This window comes from Anas acuta, chromosome Z, assembly GCF_963932015.1.
Source record: "Anas acuta chromosome Z, bAnaAcu1.1, whole genome shotgun sequence".
In the NCBI taxonomy this organism is placed as follows: Eukaryota; Metazoa; Chordata; class Aves; order Anseriformes; family Anatidae; genus Anas; species Anas acuta.
Window position 1 is genome coordinate 26,417,419 of NC_089017.1, and position 24,071 is coordinate 26,441,489.

General features: G+C 35.9%; 1 protein-coding gene across 16 annotated transcripts in view; it reads right to left on the bottom strand.

The window, feature by feature from the left end:
• Window positions 1-991: 991 nt before the first annotated feature.
• PTPRD (protein tyrosine phosphatase receptor type D) overlaps window positions 992-24,071 on the bottom strand; it is a 398,659-nt gene continuing 375,579 nt past the window's right edge. For all 16 annotated transcript variants that reach the window (XM_068665911.1, XM_068665908.1, XM_068665910.1 and 13 more), the window contains 7 exons: window positions 22,394-22,679; window positions 21,697-21,875; window positions 20,351-20,477; window positions 19,289-19,414; window positions 13,596-13,750; window positions 9,296-9,431; window positions 992-4,999 (listed from right to left, as the gene is read on the bottom strand). In XM_068665911.1, coding sequence (XP_068522012.1) covers window positions 4,931-4,999; window positions 9,296-9,431; window positions 13,596-13,750; window positions 19,289-19,414; window positions 20,351-20,477; window positions 21,697-21,875; window positions 22,394-22,679 — 1,078 coding nt within the window. In that variant the 3' untranslated portion in view covers window positions 992-4,930. The remainder of the gene's footprint in view (window positions 5,000-9,295; window positions 9,432-13,595; window positions 13,751-19,288; window positions 19,415-20,350; window positions 20,478-21,696; window positions 21,876-22,393; window positions 22,680-24,071) is intronic.

Below are 24,071 nucleotides of genomic sequence, written 5' to 3' on the forward strand. Positions count from 1 at the left end.
TGCACCTATGTAATAAATGCCCCACCTGAGGGTAGTAAAATAGGAATTATGAAATCCACACTAATCAGTGGATAAAGAACTAATAAAACTGTGTAAAACTACCATGGCTTCACTTTTACACTATTATCACCTTCTTAAAGTAGAAATTAGTCTAAGACCAATGCAATTTATCAGAAGTCAATGTAACATCAATGTCTTTGTACTTCCTTCCAGAACAGCGAATTCTTTATTAACATGTACTTAATAGTAATGGCTAATAAAATGTTTCCTTAGAAACAAGTAATCTTAGGGATAGAGTCCTCTTTCAAAACAAGCAAACAGAGCAAGACTCTCATCTGTTGCCTTGACTGGATATCCATTCTGTGATCCTTGTAGTCTGCCTCAATAAACTTTGCACATTCATCTAACTTTTTCAAAATGTTTGAAAACAATTTGAAACACCACAGTGTTAACAGACTTATGTTTTCACCCACTGGCAACAGCAGAGCATACACTAAAGAGAGGAAATTAATTAAACATCTGTCATGACTGCTTGCCACATTTTCCATGAGGGAACTCTGACCAATGACTTTGGTCAACCTGCCAATTCCATAAGACTGAAAAAATGATAATTCTCTCCAAATGTGTGGATATTTTACTTCTTTGGGTTAGATAGATGAATGGACAGTAGTCTATTTTCTCAATGTAACAATGCATTTCTAAAGCACATACAGGAATTTCTCAGGCATGTAAAGTGTTATAATTTCTATAATTTCATTGAAATTCATGAAGATATAGGACCTTATGCCTAAGAAAGATTTTGTCTATGCTTGCTCAAAATTTTCTGCTGAAGACAATATATTTGTTAACATGCGAATGAATTTTCTACTGTCCAGCTACTAGTTAAGAAGATTAATGACTACTTGGTGGTTCCAATTAAGCTCTTTTATCACCAAGAGAGACCAAATGAGTTCTGATATCAAAAGCACTGCTTAAGAAAGAAGACCAGGGCTGCATAACACTGACATTTTATTAGAATTCATTTGTAACAAATGGAACTTGTGTCAGCAAAGAACTGATTTTCATACAGATTCTCTTTCGCCACCAATGTAACGAAGTAAGAAAATAAAAAGCACGCCTTTCATTCTGTAAAACACTTACGCGTACTACTAATTAGAGGTAATTGTATCTTTTTAACAAGCCATTTTACAAGTTTTTTTTTTTTTTAATTTTTCAGTCTATGCATCCAAAACAAGAGCAAATAACACAATTTATTATTATCTTTGTAAAGACACTCCAAGCTTGAATGGCAAAGCCACGTAACAGATAGTTATGATGAGACCTGCAGCCTTCTGATATTTGTGGAGTATCAGGGCACAAAAGAAAAAAAAAAAAAAAAAAAAAAAAAAAAAAAAGGAAAAAGAAAAGAAAAAAAGAGAGAATAAAAAGAAAAAACAGATGCAGTTTTTTGTCATTGCAAACTTTTTTCCTTTAACATGTTCTCTGTCATTTAAATACAATACAAGTGGATTTCATAAGCAGTTTCTTACAGATGGGTTCAAGTAATAACATTGTTGGATGTAGAATCAATAGGGCAGTGCATAGTACAAAGGTATAGAAAGTGCAAATCTCCCTAGAGGGCCCCTCCCTTTCCCCAGCTGTCCTCTCTAATTTCCTCTCTAATTTCTAACAACTCAATTCACTTAGAGTGAGAGAAGAGAAAGAGAGAGAGAGAGAGAGAGAGAGAGAGAGAAATTAAACTTCTGTATAGATCATTTTTATATATTTTGCCTTTTTTGCCCATTGCAGTTAATCACAAAATTAGACATAACTACACATACAAACATAAATAGCACCGTACTGGTTATGTTGATGAAACCAATTCTAAGCTTGGAAATGTATGATGTATGTAGACAAAGATGCTTACCATTAAAATTAACTGCAGAATGACAATACATAAGATTACAGAAAGTGGAATGCACATCAATGATGCCAAGTGTTATCTTAAGCAACAAAAAAACTAAAAGGAATATTGTTGTACAACAGTTCCCATAAAAATCGGATTTTAATTAATTAATTAATTAATATTTTTTTTTGAATCTCCCCTTTACTTTGGAGCTTGCAAGATGGTCTGCTAGGGAGAAAGTTCTGATCTTTTTACAGATCCAATATGCAAACATTTTCCGTAGGCTATGTTTCCAAAATTATGCTCTTTTTGATTTTTATGTTTTCTGATCTAAGCTGAAGAACATGAACATGCCACGTAACCTGGCACTTCACTAATTAGCTAAAAGTACAAATCAAGAAAGAAGAAAAAGAAACTTAGTGCACATTCTTCTCTAGTTCAGAAGTAAGTTATAGAATCTCATTCTGAGGTAGCCTTCTATATACTTTTGATTCATATGTATATTATGTATGTGTGTGTGTGTTACTTTTTTGTTTGTTTTGTTTTGTTTGTTTTGTTTTGTTTTTCTTTACAAAAGTGCTCAAATAATGTTTGCTAGAGCTTGGTCTTTTGTATTTGTCTTTCTGCTAACAGTGGGAAATGTGGAAGAAGAAGAAAAGTTGAGATCACATGCCATACCAATGCTTCTATCTGAAGACCCAAAGAAAGAATTCCTTTGATACTCATATACTGATGATAGCACAAGACTTGAGGTCAATGCAAATGGACTCCCATTAAGAGCGGCAAAAAGTACTTTGTGCTGTTTTAAAAATATTCTTTGTCACCTGGAAGAAAATGTAGCATCATTCTCAAAAATACATCCTGCCAGCTCAATCTTGCTAGCCTTACTGAAAGCAATGGTTTCACTTTAGCAATCTGTTAACACATGAACAAGCAGGAGTTAGCCCCAGATTGAAAGAAAACATGGATGCATAAGCACAACTGATGTCAACAACTGCTAGTGTACTGATACTTCTCTTCAATGATAACACTATAACCAGTGACACAATGGGTTTGAAAAGCCAACCAGAAATAGATAGCTAAGTTGTGGGCTGATCTGTTATTGGAAATACGAAAAGATAAAGGGCCTTGACTACCTACATGTTTTGCTTTATCATTTATTATCATTCATATTGATTAGAAACTGGGAATGCATATTATTCAAAATTGTCTGATACATGTATTAAAATGTTTGAAAAGAATAACAGAGATATGAACAAACTGAACTAAACACAGATGAAGTCTAACTTAAAGAAATGCTATTCAAAATAGGCATCAAATATAAGGCACTATAAATGTAAAATTAAAATAAAAAACAGCATTCCCAAACAATGCTGTATGCCACGAAACTATTGAATTCACAGAGCAATGAGTGTTTGGCTTTGCCCTGTTACATACGATAAACGTAAATTATATAGCACACACTATAGACAGTATACTATTGAATACAATTTTAAAACATCTTAATATCTAGTATATTACAACATTCTCCCCTCCTAAAGTTATATGCACTGACCTTTCCCACATGCACACCTCCTACATTTAATAATAAGATTTCTTATTGCACTATAGTGTTACAAATATTGAACTTCACTGGAAGCCTAAATCACATACTCTGTGTGTGTGTGCATATGTGTGCATGTGTGTGCGTATGTGTGTGCATGTGTGATGTCTGCATGTTCAAGTGGCAATGTGGAGAGAAATATTTGGGATAGGTGATGTTCAAATATCAATGATGTGCATTCCTTATTTCCCTTTGAAACAGAAGTTTATGGACCTTGGAAATGCAGAGATGATTAAATACTAGCATAATATAATTGTAGTAGGCTGAGAAACTTTTCTACCACCTTGATAAATCCAGGCTGTGGAAGAACTGGTATGTTTATGTGTGTGTGTGTGTGTGTCTTTGTGTACCTACGTTCCTGTAACTCTCTAACTATACAGAGAGCTAGATATGGATTGACAGTAATACATACATATACTTATATATATAGAAAGAGAGAGGGTGTGGGTGTGCATGTGCATGTACATGTGTGTGCGTGCATGTGTGTGTGGTAGCAGCATCTTTATACTTTGCGCCTCCCTGTTGATTCCGAAAGAAACCAAAAAACCCATTTTGATTTAACTGATTACAATGAATATTTTCTTAAAGAAAAATAAAACAAACAAAACTTTCAAAGTAATATCTAACAAGACTGTGGTACTGTAGATAAATATAAGACTGCACAAAAATGTGCAAATTTTCAAATTATTTAACATTTCTACAGCACGATTATTACAGATAACAGTTCTACAGCTTAAAAAAATCTACAGTTTTTAAACAAAAAAATGAACAGTTATGTTACCTTTTCTTTAATTCACTTCATTGAATGATAAACTTGTTAAAAAAAGGAAAAAGTTTACACAGTTAAAAATGAAGCACAGGTCAGCAGTATCTTTACAATACTAAAAAACTAAATCAAGGACTTTCTTTTTAAACATTCCCACATTTTCCCTAAAGTGTTATCATGAGCAATATGACGGGAAGGGGTGCTGTTGAAGTAAGGAGTCCAATTTGTTTTAGAAGCCAGGACCTGATCTTTCAACAAACATCTTGCACGGAATTGCAGTTCTTTCAAAATTCCTCTTTGCAACAAGCATGCAATCCTGAACAAGATGATCATTCTTCCAAATGAATTCTTCTTTCCTGAAGTCTTCCCTTTGACTTCAACCAATGTCAAACCCTTGAGGTATCTGTAAATGAGATCCTTCAGACGCCTCAGTGGTTGGGATTCTTTTAGTATGGTTAGGTTATTAAATTGTGAATTCTTGGTCCACATGGAATAGTTGTTTTTGTTTTCTTTCTTCTTTAATATATCCCCAATATTTTTGTTTGTTTGTATTTTATATATCCCCAATAATCGCTCCATAGCTAAGAGTTTAGAAGTACTTCTAAAGCACATTGTATGGCTCAGAAGCGGCTCTCTGGATCTTAAAGGGCCTGCAATAAAAATCCACGGTGGGTTTTTATGTTGCATAGTGATCAAAGCTGCCCAGATATTCCAGTGCGGCTCGATAGCAGAATTGGTATTGATCCTGGAGAAAGAAAGATAGGAAACAAAAGCATCAAAAAGCCAGCTTGTTGCTTGGTTTCTATTTTCTTTCAACTAAGAGTGAATACTTTGTGGCTACAGACAAATATGCCACAGAGGCATCTGCAGTTTAGCAATATTGTCTTGCTAACATCAACAGAAAAACAATTGAAGTTACAACAGATGAAGATAGACACTCAATTAAAGCAATAACATTTTCCACAGAAATCACCTTCTCTTTAAACAGAGCCTGCATACTCATTTACTGAGAATTTGTAATACTGGATTAATGTAACATCAGCATAAAGCTTTCTTCTTATGGGAGCACACTAAGATGTCTCTTCCCCCTGTATTTGAAAATAAGTAGCAAAATATCCAATTAACTCCATAGCAAATGCAACACACTAAACGATAAAATCCTCCGCAGCTTTAAAATGAAATGCTACATGAAAAACCAACAGGTTAAAAACCAGGTTAGGAAGAAAAGAGAATCCCAGTCTTTCAGCAATATAAGCTTTGATGAGGATGTGAAGATATCTTCACCTGTGCCAACAACAGGACCTGTGAGAGAAATACGTAGCTAAGCACTTTATTAATATGAAACAGATTACATTTCAACCTATACCTGGAAGCAGAGAAAGTTCAATGTGTTAAATGGTTTGTTTAAACCTCTAGTGAATCCAATATTTCACATTTCATGTTATTCTCACCCACACACAGCAGTCTTTTTAAAAATTTATGTAATATTGAACACTTATACTAAAACGTCATGTTTGTGTTGTTATTCGCAACTGCTACTCAGGGTTTAAATTATATATATTAAAAAAGCCATCCGCCATCCAAAAACAAATATATATAATAAAAAAACCCTGCTTATTTATCTGATAGTCCTATGTGCTAGGCTCACATGAGTTATACTTGTTAACATCACAGTTAGAATTCTTCTGGTGACTAGGAAACTCATTAGATATTTGTTTCAATTCAGTACTATGATCACTAACAGTTTCTTGCTGCTATGTGCTCAAACAGCTGGAAAATACATTAGACCTTTTAAATTTTAAGTAAATGTGTGGTCTGTATCAAGTTTAAGTGCTTTATTGAATAAGGATTGCATTTTTTGTCACTGCTTCTATGTTATTTGAAATATAACCCCCATTTTTAAAAAGGGGGAAAAAAAGGAAGACACAAGGGAAATACAGGCCAGTCAGTTTCACCTCTGTGCCCAACAAGATCATGGAGCAGATTCTCCTGGAAATTAATGCACGTGGAAAATAAGGAGGTGACTGGTGACAGCCAACATGGCTTTAGTAAGGGCAGATCATGCCTGACAAATCTGGTGGCCTTCTATGACAGGGTTACAGCATCCATAGATAAAGGAAGAGCAACTGATATCATCTACCTGGACTATGTGAACCTCATAAAGTTCAACAAGGCCAAGTGCAAGGTCCTGCACCTGGGTTGGCGCAATCACAAGCACAAATGGGTGGAGAACAGATCGAGAGCATCCTGAGATGAAGAACTTGGGACTGTTAACTGATGAGAAACTCCACATGAGCTGGCCATGTGTGCGTTTGCAGCCCAGAAAGTCAACTGTATCCTGGGCAGCATCAAAAGAAGTATGATCATCAGGCTGAAAGAGATGATTATCCCCTTCTAGTCTGCTGTTTGACTACCCCACCTAGAATACTGCATTCAGCTGCGGGGCCCGCAGCACAAAATGGACATGGACTTATTAGAGTGTGTCCAGAGGAAGGCCATGAGGAGCAATTACTGGAGCAATTCTCCTATGAAGACAGGCTGTGGGAGCTGGGTTTGCTCATCCTGGAAAAAAGAAGGCTCCGGGAAGACCTTATAACAACCTTCCAGTACTTAAAGGGGGTCTACAGGAAGCCAGGGAAGGACCCTTTATCAGGGGCCCTAGTGATAGGTCCTAGTGATAGGACAAAGAGTAATGGCATTAAGATTAATAAGAGTAGATTTAGGTAAAATATATGGAAGAAATTCTTTACTCATACAGTGGTGAGGCACCAAAACATGTTTCCCAGGCAAGTTGTGGATGCTCCATCTCTGGAACTGTTCAAGGCCAGGCTGGATGGTGATTTGAGCAACCTGGTTTAGTGGAAGGTGTCCCTGCCAATGTCAGCAGGGCTGGAATGAGATGATTCAGCTGAATATAATGGGGCATTTCTTTACTGTGATGGTGACAGAGCACTGGAAGAGGTGGCATTGGCACGGGTGCCATCCAGTACAATGTGCTCTAGGTCATCCTGCTTGAAAGGAGGGTTGGACTAGATCTGTCCAAGCCATGGGCTGCCAGTTTCTCCAGGAGACCGTGTCAAAGGCTTTGATGAATTCTAGATATACTACATCAACAGGCTATCCCTCATCCACCAGGCGGGCCACCTGATCTTAGAAAGGAGATGAAGTTGATGAGGCAGAACTTGCCTTTCATGAACCCATGCTGACTGGGCCCGATCCCCTGGTTGCCTTACACATGCTATGTGATTGCATTCAAAGTAATCTGTTCTGTAACTTTCCCCAGCATCAAGGTGTCACATTAGCAAGTCTCCAGTCATCTCTCTTGTCGACCATGACCACTGACAGATGATGGAAAGCAGCTAGGCATTCACATCTGCCATATCTCTCAGCACCATCAGGTGGATTCCATCTGGCCCCGTGGACTTGTGACAGTCCAGGTGGAATACTCAGTCTCTTACTGTTTCCACCAGAATCATGGGAGGTTTAATCTGTTCCCCGTCTCAGACTTTCAGGTCAGGAGGCCGAGTACCCTAAGGATAAGTGGCCTGACAACTAAAAAGAGATGTAAAGAAAGCATTGAGAATCTCAGCGTTTTCCTTATCCTCAGTAGTCATATTCCCCACCACATCCAGTAAAGGATGAAGATTCTCCTTGGCCCTCCTCTTACATATGTATTTGTGAAAACTTTTTCTGTTGTCTTTTACTGCAATGGCCAGGTTGAGCTCATGCTGTGCTTTAGCCTTTTTATTTTATTTTATTTTATTTTATTTTATTTTGCATATGCTAGCAACTTTCTTGTACTTTCCCCAAGCTGACTGACCCTTCTTCCACTGGACATAAACTCATTTTTTACAAGAGACTTGGTAGAAGCTACACTGGTCTTCTTCCCTGATGGCTCATCTTATGACACATGGGAACAGCCTGCTCCTGCACCTTTGAGACTTCCTTCTGGAGAAGCATACAGTCTATCTCTTTGTCTTTCAGGACTGACTTCCAAGGGATCCTCCCTACCAGTGTCCTGAACAGTTCTAAGTCTGCCCTCCAGAAGTCCAAGGTAGCAGTTTTACTGACCTGGTAGGCTCACTAACTAGCTGTGTCAGGAATCTTCCACACACTCCAGGAACCTCCTAGACTGCTTTCTCTAGGCTGCATTATGTTTCCAGCATATGTCCAGGAAGTTGAAGTCCCCCATGAGATCAAGGGCTGGTGACTGTGTGACTTCTGCCAGCTGCTTGTGGAGTACCTCACCTGTCTCTTTATCCTGGTTTGGCAGTATATAACAGACCCCCACCAGGATGTCTGCCTTGTTGGCCTTCCCCCTGACTACAGTCCAACTAATGAACTACAGTTTAGTTCAAGTCTCCTGTTCAGAAATTTAAGTAGAAATTAAGCACATGCTGAAAATATTTAAGTATCCTTTATGGCATGGCACAGTATGCATCCAGGCATAAGAAATAAGTTCATGATGCTTGTTCCTCTTCATATTTCTGTATAGCACTATTGCTAGCATGGAAATTATTTATATGATAGCTTTCCTGATGCTGAATTTACCATTATGATTTTCAGGCAAAACAGTCGCTTGATGACCCAGAGTCAAGATAATTATGAAAATAATACAGGCTAATTCTGAAGCAATGACCAATACTTTGCTCTTGGAACAAAATGTTTGTGAATCAATCTGCAGAAACAAGTTGACTCCTTTATCACCACATATTTCTGCCACAAAGGAAAGGATCAAAAGAAAATAGGTAGTGCTTCTGGGAAAATAGTTTTCTTCAACTATCAGAAGACAGGCTCCACTACTGAAATGATTTCTTTTCTTTCCCAGCCAGCAGGAAGTTATGTTACTGCCATAACAGGAAACAGGAAATAGTACATGCAATACCTTTATAGCTGATTTTACACTGTATTCACATAATCACTATACAATTTAAAGTATAGATACAACCAAATTTTGTACAGTCTCTATATGTTCATTTTTTTTGTATGAAAATACCCCTCCTTTTCCATTACCATTGTACATTAAAACTGTTTTCCTCACCTCTGTCTGTACCATGGCTGGCCGCTGCGTCCTTAACATTTTGACAGTCTGGAAGATATCTACAACACCTTCATATCTCATTCTTTCTAACACAATGCTCAGGGTTATGAATACTCCAGTCCTTCCAACACCCGCACTGTTGCAATAATAGAAGAAAAAAAGAAGGGGAAAAAAAAAAAAAAAAAAGGAATTTTAATTGACAGTTAATGTTGAAAAAATTGGCTGGCATATTATCTGTGGATACAACACACCATATGTGTACAGATTTCTATACAAGAAAAGGCTCACTAAGCAAAATTCCACAGCAAACTACCACATTGTATTTAAAAGAATAATTGCTCTCAAGCCAACTTCACATGCTACTAAGTACTTCCTGACTTTCCAGTCTTCATTGCAAAGTGACTTCGTTTGTTGATCCAGATATACAGTAATCAGTGTATGGTGAAGAAAAATAAGAGCATTTGTTGTCAATGATCTACACTGGAAATGACAAAAGAAAAAGATAACAAAGCATTTTGCTACTTTCTTTTTTTTTTTTCTTTTTTTTTTTTTTTTTTTTATGTGACCTGTTCATATATAGCTTCTGTTTTGCACACCTTCCGTGTGACCATAGTTCAGGTAGACACCGTCAGTGGACTTCCAATTTACATTGAAATTGTTCATATACATGCTACAACTTAAACAAAAGATACAAGCAAATCCTAAGACAGTCTTTATTCAAGTCTGGCAGTCTGGATCTTTACAAATTTACAAATTTTACATTTACATTTACATTTACAAATACTGATACACATAAACAATGTCTGTCTATATTAGCCTGGAATCACTTCTGTGAATATACAGCTTGTTTGCTTTCTGTTCTATCTTGGGGTTTTGTTATTATCTAACACACCCAAGAAGCTATAGAAATTACCAAGAAGCTATAGAAATTATTCTAATCAATAGAGCTAATAGTTGCCAGTTACTAAATTTAAACAATTACCTATTCCTGAGGCTGACTCTCGGAAAATGACACATAACATAGAAAACCTAAGTCTGAACTCACATAGGTGGGAATTAAGCAACTAATCATCTTATTGGTAATGTTAATCACTTCACGAGGTTTTCTACAGTCAGATAGACTTAGGTGCAGAATTCTAACAGTAGAAGTCTATATGGACTACCACAGAGTGAATGCACAAGACTAACGTGGAAAGAAAATGTCCAGTGATGGTATTTTATTTTTTAGTCTAGATCAGTGCACTTCTAGGGCTACGAAATACATTTGATTGGATTTAGAAACTTTGCAGAACCCGTGTGCCTTTGGAGAACTGAAGCCAAAGGACACTTTATACCTAATTACCTAATTTGATAAAATACCATAACTCTTAACACTCATTTACCTATATGTGATGGTAAAGTTCCTGGAGATCTAGATTGGACTGTAAGGTCTCCTTTCCTTGATGAGGTAAATTAGAGAGCTTGGTTGTTTAAGAACCATTCTGAAATAATCCTGGAAAAAGATCATTGGAACCTGCCTGGATTTTAAGATCTGAAGACAGTGTGACCTAAACCAAACAGCACAGAAAGTGATCAGCAGAAGAATGAAGGCAGATTACCACCTTGCTCCTTTGCTCCTTTGTATTCAACCATCTATCTAAAGAACTCAAAAAAAAAAAAAAAAGTAGGTCTTTCTAAATATGTGAGGACTTGTACGCTAGACACTTGTCAAATCTCTATTACTTCAAAAAATTATTCCTAGCTCTTTAACTCAGGAAGAGAAAGGAATTAATTTGTTCCCTTGTGTTCTTAAGAAACCAAAAAGGATCTGGAGATGTACTCAGAAACACAGATTCTTAATGAGGAATATTGACTAATGTGGAAAGATCTCTATTCAGCACTTGCAGAACCAAAGCATCCATTTAATGTAATATTTTTGTAAAGTTTGTAGGAAACTGACCCAATTTCAGCTGAGTGACAAACAATTTTAACATGGTTTCAATTCCTACTACAAGATGTTCAGTATTTCTAGAGTGATGGAAGTATGCATCAGTACTAGCAGCATTTTTAATGATCAGCTGATTTCCTTCAGTGTGAGTCAAACAACAAATTGAGTTCTATCACAACAATTAACAAAGTAATGAAGCAAAGGTCTTAAAGAATCCTGAGTTTAGTAAATAGTGAAGGAAATACTCCATGATAATGCTAGCTTAGCATTACAATTCAACAAATTTTAAACAGTTAGACACCAAACTTAGATTACTTTAATAAACCAAGAGCAAGTACTTATGTTTTTGTATAAGAGTTTGTTAAAAATACATCTTCAGTGCCTGCTGGGAAAGGGTGATCTTCCTTAGCTAAAAGCTCAAATAACTGTAAATGCTTAAGCTTGCTTCAGATGAAAATTTTGCTTCAGGGTGAACAGTCTTTTGCTATTTTAACTAATTTTTAATAAACTGCCTTATGAGTTTAGAAATTTTACATACTAACACACTGTTGCCAGAACATGGTTTTCTGTGTAATACAGAACGAAAACTCGCAAATAAGGTATAAAATGGGATGGAAACTACATGGAAGTGACACTAGAGGAATTTATTTGAAGAATTTCTACAGCAGAAATTCTTAAAAATTATGGTACAAACTAGAGTCATCTTTAAAATAATTCCATATGGGCTAGGAAACTGGAGGATCTTATACTTCCTGAAATAAGCAAATAAACTTACTAATTTGCTGATGATATCCACTATTTATGTAAGTTGACTAGCATTCATAATGATGATTAGTATTACTGATATCTAAATTCTCATGATGATGATGACATTTAAAGACAAAACCATGATGTATTATATTGGATTTGACTTTGTTTCTATCAAAGCCAAAGGTAGAAATCTCCGTAATTTCAGCATGAAAGATCACACTTATTTGGAAGTGCCGCATAACCTACTGCATATAGGTTATCGGTTCAGTTATGAGTTGACAAATTTGTATGGTACAAAACAGAGAACATTGTCAATTCACTTTCTTATGTATGTCTGCATACAGGCATAAATATTGATTAATACTTCTCTGCTCTCTGAAGTCATTTATGTCAGGAAGAATAAGTTTTGTTCCTATCATGGCTGTCCATCTTCCTTTGACACTGGAATCCCAGACTGCTCTGAAATCTTGTTGTTCTCCTTTGTAGGCCACAAAATGTATTAGGCGCACAGAAAATGTAGGATTCAAGTTGTTGAGCATATTTAATACATGTATATTAGTCTAACAGATTAGGGAGCACAAGAATGCATAGGGGAGCATATGTACTCTCTCTGTTAAAGCACATAAGTAACTTTTGGCTGCTGCTGGCTTTGGAAGAACAAGAATTTCTCTCACACTGAACATTCCTATGTTCATATGCTCATTCATATGCTCATCTTGGTCATTTTGTCTTCATGCTACTATTGATGCCTTACTTGGCTTGCAGAAAGAATTTGGAACCTATATCAGTATTTTCCATCTCTGTTATATAAATAATATTTAATCTACCAAAAATATAATTTCATGTTGCAAAATGAGTATCTAAAATCTAATGGAATTTATAGAAAGCAATTTATTAAATAACAGATAAAAGATAAAGATAATATTTTTGGCCATCTGCTACACACTTTAGAATACTGTAGAAAGAAAAAACAAACAAGAATATTAAAAAAGACCACTCTGGATTATTTCTACATACCCTCCATGCTGTTTTCATCTGTGTATGAGCTGTAAAGGTATTGGAACTCATCACATGAAAAAATGGGCATTATATTCTGAAATTCAAAATCCCCAATCTAAACCTCAATGTTTTTTTGACCGTTTCACTCACTTTCCTGAGGTAGCTACCATTTTTCTCTGGATTTTCTTGTTTGCTATTAGAGAGCAACATATAAGCAAGCATCTTGTTTACAACTAATAATTCCTACCAATGCAACAGCCTCACTTTTAATTACAAGTAGGAAAAAAAAAAAGATTAAACATAGCAGCCTGTGATAAGGCCCTTCCTACTGCTTTTTGGGTGTAGCATTGAAGATACTGTTTTTTTCTTGAATAAGAGACAATTTTAAAGGAAGTAAAATACCTCTTTTCTATGTATTTCAGAAGATCCTTGTCTGTATGAATGGGATTATATCACAAAACATTTTCCAGTCTGTAAAGCAATCCTATGTTTTCCTATTTTCGTATTCTCTTTGATTGCTTTTCTGATAGTTCACCTATGGAATTCCACTTATATACACTATATATTAAAAATAAATAAATAAATAAAAATCTGCATAATTGTTTTGAGGCTTTGTTTACTTACCTGCAGTGAACAGAGATTGGTCCATCCTGACCAAACTGCTCCTTTGTTTTATGCACTTGGCCAATGAAGTCAATAAATCCTTCTCCAGACTTTGGCACTCCTTGTTCTGGCCAGTCTGTGAACTGGAACTGTCTCACTGTTCGAGACTGGCCATCCTTAAACAAAAGACACAAACAATATATTCCCAAAGAATGTCCCAGTGACTACTAGCCAGCCAGCCAACAACCAGAAAGACAATCATGAGGACATGAGGGCATGGGGGAAGATGGGGAGAGAGGGGCAGGGGAGGAAAATAGCCATGATCACATTTATGAAGATGCCTTCAATCACAGTACTTCCTGGTGCTTTTGGACACAATGGCACAAAAGTGCGTTTTCATTAACTACAACATTGTACAGATTTCTTTCTGCACTGGATATGATAGTTATCTGATATTTTGCCTATGCAAATGCTTGAGGCTGAAGACATAACCATCTCACCAGCTTATATGATTGATTTGAATCCTTTGGACTGAAAATTTATTCTAACATAAAACAGGTGGAATAAGGCCATTTAATCTGCCCCTCTGTTTCATAAGGAATATATTCTACTGCGTGGCAGGAATATCTTCACTGATAAGACTTGTTTAGTCATTGTCCTATTTGCAGAGGATATCTTTAACAGCACTGTGCTTTTTGTGAGTCATACATTTAACTGGAAGAAGAGGGTCAACAGGAGTCAGTTTTTTAACAAATAATAAATATCCTTTCAATCACTGTAATTGCATTCACTAATAGCTCAGAGACAGTAAAAATCTAGAAAAAAAAAAAAAAAAAAGAAAAAAAAAAGGCTTCCTATCTAAAAACAAATCAGCTGAAGCTGTTCATTCCCTTTGGTTAGGAATACTAACACGATTACTGAAAACTGGACAACACTACAGCTTTGTTATATTTATAATAAAGCCACAGGAAATATTAAAACTCACTACAAGCTTCAACTCTTGCTGTACACCTATTTAAGGTGTAAATAGTCAGGAAAAAAATACAATACAAATGGATGAAGTAAATGTGTTCTCAATTTTCAAAAATTGTTCTTCACAACTTTGACAATATGAATCTCTACAGCTAAAATATTTAAAAGCATGGGCATAAATCGAAGTACTGATATAAACTAGTGCCTCTGGCCATGTTATTTTTTACTTAGCACTGACCTGCAACATTTTCAAAATGGTCTTGTACCAAGTGAAACTCATGAAAAATTGAAATGTGGAGATCTCAAAATCAACAAGTTATGCTGGAGGCAAGAACAATTTTTTTTCTTTTTTTTTTCTTTTTGTCTACCACAAGCACACAGCTATTACAGACCTTTGAAATGGAGTAGAAGTGATTTTAAAAATATCCAAAGGAAAAATAAAACAGTACTTTACTTTTATGTTTCCTCTGGTACTATGGGTTTTTGCCTCCCATATCTCACCTGAGTAAGAAAGCAGAAAATAAGTGTGTGTGCCAGCCACAATACTGTGAAAGAACATACACACACTTGCTTGATTTACTGTCTGTTCTGTTCCTATTCACTGTGACAATTGACAGTCTGTTTCTGCAGAATGTTTTTGGCCACCAAATAAATAAATAAATATTATCTATTAAAAAAAAAATATTTACCATTTTTTTTTCCAGTAAAGTTCAGGAGAAAAAAGTATCTATCAGAAATGACATTTTATTAATGCTGACTTCTCTCTTAATGACCTCTGCAATACTATTTTCCCTCAAAATGGCATAACGAAACTGCATCTTTCCAACAGCTATAGGCACATGATATTAATTAATTAAGAAGATAAAGCAGTAGGTTGATTCCCTCCCAAATGACTTCCCACTACCCCAGCGTAAAGAAACAAAAAACTTAAGTCTGACTTGCTTGCAACTTGTCAGTTGAGGAGATGGAAACTGTTTGGTGATTTCTGACACTCATGGGAATTAGCCTAGAACAACAGTAACTTTTTAGGGGGTTGAAAGGATGACAAATATGCTGCTTTACTTAAGCCTAGGGAAGACCACAAAATTCTATTTTTGAAATAGATTTGATGGCAAGTATTTGTATGTCATTTGTGTCTAAATAACTGTATTGGTATATGTTTCATGATAGTAATAATTCAGTAGTCTGGTGCAAGTCTGTGAAAACTGTTCTCATTTAGTTACAATAGCCATAATTTCTGTTATTTAATGTTATTTAATGAACACAGAAGTAAAGACAGTTACTCTGATGTTAGACTAGCACTACAGCACATTGGGAACTGATCTGTAATTTCTTAATTCCCTTTGCTACTGACATTATAAATAGTGATGCTTTCTTTAATGCAATGTTTGCCAATAGCAGTCCAAATACAAATGCCAAATTTAATTAAATCTTTACTTTCAAATATTGTCACAGTTAGCACACACAGGGCAAGAAGTATCAGCAAATGAACTTTCATAGAATCATAGAATCATAGAATATCCTGAGTTGGAAGGGACCCTTAAGGATCATCAAGTCCAACTCTTGACACCGCACAGGTCTACCCAAAAGTTCAGACCATGTGACTAAGTGCACAGTCCAACCTCTTCTTAAATTCAGACAGGCTCGGTGCAGTGACCACTTCCCTGGGGAGCCTGTTCCAGTGTGCAACCACCCTCTCTGTGAAGAAACCCCTCCTTATGTCAAGCCTAAATTTCCCTTGCCTCAGCTTAACCCCGTTCCCGCGGGTCCTGTCACTGGTGTTAATGGAGAAAAGGTCTCCTGCCTCTCGACACCCCCTTACGAGGAATTTGTAGACTGCGATGAGGTCTCCCCTCAGCCTCCCCTTCTCCAGGCTGAACAGGCAGGCCCAGTGCCCTCAGCCGTTCCTCGTACGTCTTCCCCTCCAGGCCTTTCACCATCTTCGTAGCCCTCCTCTGGACACTCTCCAACAGTTTCATGTCCTTTTTATACTGTGGTGCCCAGAACTGCACACAGTACTCGAGGTGAGGCCTCACCAGCGCAGAGTAGAGCGGGACAATCACCTCCCTTGACCTACTAGCAATGCCGTGCTTGATGCACCCCAGGACACGATTGGCCCTCCTGGCTGCCAGGGCACACTGCTGGCTCATATTCAACTTGCTGTCTACCATGACCCCCAGATCCCTCTCTTCTAGGCTGCTCTCCAGCGTCTCATCGCCCGGTCTGTACGTGCAGCCAGGGTTTCCCCATCCCAGGTGCAGGACCCGGCACTTGCTCTTATTGAACTTCATGCGGTTGGTGATTGCCCAGCTCTCCAACCTATCCAGATCCCTCTGCAAGGCCTTTCCACCCTCAACAGAGTCCACGACTCCTCCAAGTTTGGTGTCATCAGCAAACTTGCTCAAAATACCTTCTATTCCTACATCCAGATCATTTAACTTTCAGATCCCTGTGTGAAGCACAGAGCTTTTAATATGTGTTGACTGGCTGATCATTTGGATATCTTCATGATCCTCACAGGGGATATTCAGTTGTCTTTTCATGAGGCTGTAGAATTTATAATACTTTCTTGCAGTCATCACTAATAGTTCAGTGTTAAATGAGACTGCCCCAGCATATTGACCTTTGGAGTTTACAGAGAAAGTGAGTATAAAGCAGCAGAATCAGTAGATTGAAACACTTACAGAGGTCAATTTCACCTTACAACAATTCACAGCTCAGTTCCAGAAAAAACAGGGAGTTCCACACCAAACACTTGCTGCTGCTACCTACAAAGGCAGCGTGCTCCTTTGTTGTCCCTGTGGAATAATTGGCCAACTCAGCTCTTCCAGAGCACTGATGGTATTCTAACAGTACAGATGGTCTTGGAGATAAAGAGTTACAAACACTGCAATACTTGCCGTCCTCTGATTATACCAATTCAGTTAGATGGTCTAAATTACTGGGTGCGACAGTAAGAGCCTAACTAGATGAAAACTATAACATGCATTTTGGCAAGTAGTCCTTACTGTTTCCAGTAAATTTGTAGGGAACTATAGTTTCTTAGAAAATTTAAGATGGCCCTTTAAGCTTAAGAGGAAGTTATTTAACAAAATTGGGACCATTAACACACTTGGAATATTTTTTTTATTATTCTTCTTATTGTTGTTGTTATTATTATCATCATTATTATTATTATTATTAAATTATTATTATTATTTAACTTGAGAAGCAGTAATATGTGATTGCAAGATGGCACAAAAGAACTGTCAAGATGCACACATGGTTGGCACTTTTAAAAAGAGGCATATTAAAAGTCAGATCAAGAAAGCTGTTTCTGGCAAATTAAGCTATTTAACCCTTTCTGACTTGTTATTGGTTTGCTAGATGTAAGTATACAGCTCTTACAACTATCATAGTTTATTATAAACTCCAGAATGAACTTTTTGGGCATATGTACACTTTTCGAACATTTTCTTTCAACTGCATCTGTGGCTTTTTGTTATAATTGCTATTCTCTGGTCTGAGCTAGGTAAACTATGTCACATAAGACATTTCTCAGCTTGAGAGGCATTTAATAGACAATCTGTAAAGACTATCAGCACAGTTCTGGTGAATTTAGCTTTGACTGTCTACAATTATAAGTGTGGCTAAAAAGTGACGTTAGGAGCCCATTCTCCAATTCTGTTAGGCACAAAACGTTAGAGAAGTTATCATTTAGTTTTTCCTTAGTAGATTACAAACAGAATGCAAAATTAGATTCAAAGGGTATCTACAATTAGTTTTCATAAACACACATTTAAGTCTTACTTGCTAAATTAAAATGTTGGTACGTTGACTTGGATAGTGACAATACAATCTAGTTAACTATCAGTAGTACCTAATTTTACTGGAAACTTATATTAAAAGCAGTACTGTAGCTAACCATGAGAAAGTCTGATATTTTGGAGGTTGACTGGTAACTCTGAGTAATCACCTGTGTTGTTCCTGGACAGTACAACCTGCTATTTTGCTCGGAGAAACAGTATTCTAGAGTGCTTAAAGAAATGAAGGTTGCCAGTAATTTTTCCTGCCATGCAGAGTAAAGTGCTAGAAATCAAAAGTTTGAGAAATGCCAAATATATATTTGAAGTTTATGTACATATAATCTTATATCCATGCTCAGTTTCAGACTCTGGAATTCAGATAAAAAACGCAGTATGAAAATACAGATGATAGGGTCACAGCTGCATGCTCTGCATATCTGCAGATATACAACACTGCAGAAAATAAGCTATGCCAAAAATCAAATTATAATGTGCAAAGCTTGTCAAGCTTTTCTTACAAATGCTATTTACTCTGCAGTTTTTAAATCTCACTGTATTAACCTTCACACTCACTCGATGTATTTACAGCTGCAAGGGACAAAAATTCCCCCCAAAACGGTCAAGGGTGAAATGAGGAGAAAGGGAAAATGGCCTTCAAATCATCTAATGCATTTCAACACAAACAGCTATTCAGACCATCACAAAGTTGTGCCGCCCAGATGTTAGGTCTGAATGAAATTGATTGTTCTTAAACAAAGATGCTATTCATTTAACAACTTAAATAAATACACATATATACACAGTATACTTAAATAATAACTTAAATTGAACTTCTTTTTTATTGCTTGTAGAAGCAATTTTTTTTAATTTTTTTTTTTTAGAGAGAGAGAGAAGAGGAAGAAGAAATTGAAATTGTCTTTTAAACTTATGTGAAAACTTAATGGTGTTGCAACTTACCCTTGCATCTGTAACCTTGAATTCCCTTAAAATATACTGTGGCATATTGTACTCTGCCATTGGATCTACCACAAAATACTGATATCTGGCTGAACGCTCTGCAGGCCAATACTGGTGGCATTTTTCCTACAAAACAGAGAAGCAAATTACATTTCCTAATACTCAACACCACTACCATAAAATGTTTCTCTCTCCTGTAAAGTGCCTTTATTGACAGAAACATGAACAGTTCAACATGAACACTAAGCTCCACATCTAGATTAGAAACATGGTCCTTCAGTATTGCACCGCATAGAGGTTCTCTCTGGTCGCTGTACCTCTGAACTTGCTTATATGTCTGCTCAGCTCCATTATTTATCAGTGACAAGAGCTATCCCTTGTCTAATTTTCAATACCGAAAGGAATTTAAATCTTGAGGACATCTTTAGTTTTATTAATTCTTCCCTGCTGAAGCAACTCTCAAGACTCTTTTCGTCTCTATATTCACTGTTCTGGGTCACCTCTATTCCCCAAATCTGATTCAGATTTTACTCAACACAAATAAGCTTCATCTTGATGTATTCTTGTCTAGATAGGAAACTGCTCCATTCTTTCCATTACCTAAAGCAGCACCTGAAAGAGTTTAATACTGAAAACCAGCTGCTGAAACTTCAAAGTCCATCACAAAGAGCATGCGGAAAACATTCAACCATTCAGATCTTAAAAATACTGTACTTTCTTTTTACAAAAATCAGATGCTGCAAAAGAGAGGTTTCCAAATGAGAAATCTCCATTATTCAGTAGACAGAAATGCTCTCTCTGCTTTCTTTAGAATATCAACATACAAACTTAGCTGTCAAATTTCAGTGTGTCCCACAACAAAATGTTTTAAGCTTATAAGTGGCATCACATCTACAGATTACACCTTACACCTGGTGAACATCAATACCACTAATTTCCAATGGAGAAGAAACCTAAATACTCGGTTATCTTTTGGTAACACCATAAAAATGAAACATTTTAGAAATAAAACATAATAATTATAATGAACAATTAGTAAAGGAATACTATACCAATACTTACTCTGCCCATTTCTCGTAGCTTAGTAAGCATGACCACAATTGTAGAATTATGCTCCCAGAGCATTCTCCAGAAATCTTCAGTGGTTTCTGCCAATGGACCCTGTGTAGCTATGTAAGCTTTTTGTTGTCTGTTGTAAAAATAAATAAATAAATATTTTAATCAAAAAAGTGAATTGATACTTACGTTTCTGTTTATATGTAAACATCATATAGAGGAAAACATATATACTATTAATAATAAGCATATTAAAACCTTATTATGATTGTTTAATCAAACTATGGCTTTATTTTTGGAATTTTGTGAAGGAAATTACTCTGTTAATATTATGATGTATGTCTTTATTATTATTATTTAAATTTTAATGCAACTGTAATAGATCAATTTTGTGTACTGTAAAAAGCATTTAAGAAACATTTAGTTGTGTTGCTTCATTTTGTAGAAATAACTGTCATACAATCTATTAAATTTAGGAATGATAGCATCAAGCTGTTTCTTTATTAATGCCTCCTCAACAGTCTGATGCCTCCAACAAAAGTAATGAAGGAAGAAAATTCTGGAATAAAGTACACTGCATTTCCAGGCCTTAATCTCCTGCTAGTGGAAATTACCACCTAGCTATTAAAAGCTTCTGCATCAGGAACTTTATAAAAAACAGTTATGTTTTTCTTGCCTGGTTCAGCCAACAGAAAAAACTTTGTAGTTGATGCAAGAAATGAAAACTGATTTCAGCTGAGTAGAAGCTCATAAAATGCTCTCTGTGGATACAGATACTCAGGTACACCTGAACTGCCTTAGGGAAATAGCACTGCTACTCTTTCATGACTTTTCTTGTGAGCTGCATAAGTCAGTGCTGTTGTCTTGTCATATATACACACATATATATATATATATACACAAATTTATGTATAAAATGATGGGCCTCATCATAATCAGTGCTCCAATATCATAGGTTTTCACCTTAACACAGGGAGTTTATCTCCTGGATGTTATTTATATGTTTCTAAATAGAAACATATTTAGCAGAATAGTTCTGAAGAAATGGATGTTCCAGATCATGAATGTGCCTAAACCCTCATATAAACATTACTGAGAGTTCTCAATTGTTTAAAGATAGGTAAAACTATAATGTTAGACTCCATGCCACTTACACAAATTTCCTGTATTGTATGGGTGAAAATCTAAAACCCTTAATAATATTTAAACAAACAAACAAAAAAACAAATAGGACATGTACAGATAATAAAAAGTGTTAAATTTCAGTAGTAAATTTTTCTATTTTCAGTATTAATACATATGTAATTTTGTAAACTTTAAAAGAAGTCCACATGAGAACACAACATTAGTACCTGTATCCATCAATGAAACTGGCATTAATATAATCAGACCCTTCTACTCCTCGGATTGGCTGCAAGCATACCCTTGTAGACTCATATGGCATAATATTGACGAGACGATTCTTGAATTTATTACAAGGAAGATTGGCACTGATGAATCTTGAAGTATGAGCCTTAGAGCTAGCAAGACGCTGTTGAAAATAAATAAAATAATTAAGACCAGGTATAATGAAAACTCATATAATAAAATGTCATTATCAGATCTGATAATCTCTTCTCATTATCCATTAACAAATCATTTCAATTTCAGATGTTTACTTTCCTATATTCTGTTGTATTAAGATATTTACTTTCCCATAGTCCATTGCATTAACTAAATATTTATAAAGTTTATTTTAACATTTTATAAAAATTTAATACCTAGTATATTAATGCATGTGCACAAATTTGATTTTTACACTAACACACATTTCAAGCTATTCAAATGATAAAGAAGCAGCAGGGTTAAAACACCCTTATCAAAAAATTCTTGTCTGGAGACTAACAGAAGATAATTTTTTACATTTTACAAAGGACTGTCTTCCAAATTTAAAATTTTATCCTGATGTTATCTTAGCTTTTGATTACTGGAAACAACTGGTGGAGTACATTGCAGAATTAAGTGTTACACAATTTGATGTTGGTTCCCCACAACATAAAATTCCAGTACCTTAAATTCCAGCTCCATTCCTGTGACATTCTCTCCTGTTTCTATCTGTGTCAGCTTCTGAATATATGCATACAGGTTTCTGGCTGGCACTTCGGTATTTCCACACGTCACTGCTTCCAGCAGTGCATCGTGGATAAAGATGTATTGGTCCTCAGTTTGAACCATGTAATTCCTCTGCGCCCTCATTAGAGTTACGTGGCCATAAATATCTACAGTCTTTTCATGCTTTATTCTCTCTAACATCGCATCTATTACAATGAAACAGCCAGTCCTGCCGACTCCAGCACTAAAAGAAATGAACACAGGAGTAAAAACATGAAGGACTATTTCATGCATTCTGCTAGTTTTTATGGCAGTCAAGTTTTAAAATTTCATAACACTGATTTGAACAGAAAATTTTTCTGCATATGAACACTAGCTTTTATGAAAGAGGTCAGTGCCATGAAATATACGAAGTTCTTTAACTCCCATTACAAGCAATTGAGAATGTAGAATGATTTAGCATAAGGTCATTGCATCTTACAATTTCAGGTTTGACTGTGATAGAAATAAAAAAAATTGAAACGTTTCAGAAATGTATGTTCTTAACAAGGAAATTTACTAGAGGTGATGAACATTGTAAGAATTCAGCTTTTCCTGTAGTATCATTTGCAACTCATTACACATGCTGTTGCTATCCTGTTTGCCAATGAATGTATTGGCAAACAACAATGTTATACCAAATGAGTCTTGCATATTTCTTGTTGTGCTTTGGAGGTAGAATTCTATCACTCCTCCAACTCTGTCAGTGGGGCTTCCATTAACACAGTTTGGTCTTCTCTTTCACCAGGCCAGGCAAAGCCATTATTTTTTGAGAATCAGATTGATGCTTGTTTAGCTACACTAGCTGTAGGCTGGGAAAATTCTCATGTGGCTACTTCATTGTTGGGCTTGCATGTCTAGAAACATGTACAAAAGATTTGGACTGTATCTCTTATTATCTCAACATTATTTCATATTTGAAAGGACAGATCATAAAAGGACTAAAATAGGCTTAATAATAAAGCTTTATATCACAGCATTGTATTAATGTCCAAGCTGGGTATTTATCTCCAGGCAAAGTTAGTTCAGAGAATGAGTTAAGTCAGTTTGGGAAGGAGCTGTAAGTGACTTTACACACATCCTGTTGAGAATAAAGAAAATTCTCTGCAAAGCAAGTGATTCCTGACGAACATCTCTGAGATAGAAAGTTGCTTTCCCCTCTTTGATGAGACTTGATGGTAAATGAGAAAGATATGGGCTAGTTACTGTGAGTTTGGCACAGGATTTAACTTTGATTGCAAAACATTCAGCTGGATCCAGGAGAACTAAGCCTGTCTTAGTAACAGGCTTACTTAATAGCAATTTATGTTTATGATATCTGCTGTCAAACCTATTAGACTGTCAAGGATTTTCAGTCATTCACTCCTTATTTAAATGGATATGTCTACCTATATATATATATGGATAGGTTATCTTTAATAACGTCTGAGGTCATTATTGAATCAGGACAGGAAAAACAGACTTACAGTTCTTACCTTAATGTGACTAATATTAATTATATTTGATCAGTCATTACACATTTGACATAACATAACAGGAATGATGTAGAAGAATATGAAAAATAATATAAAATACAAAAGACCAGAAAATATACTGA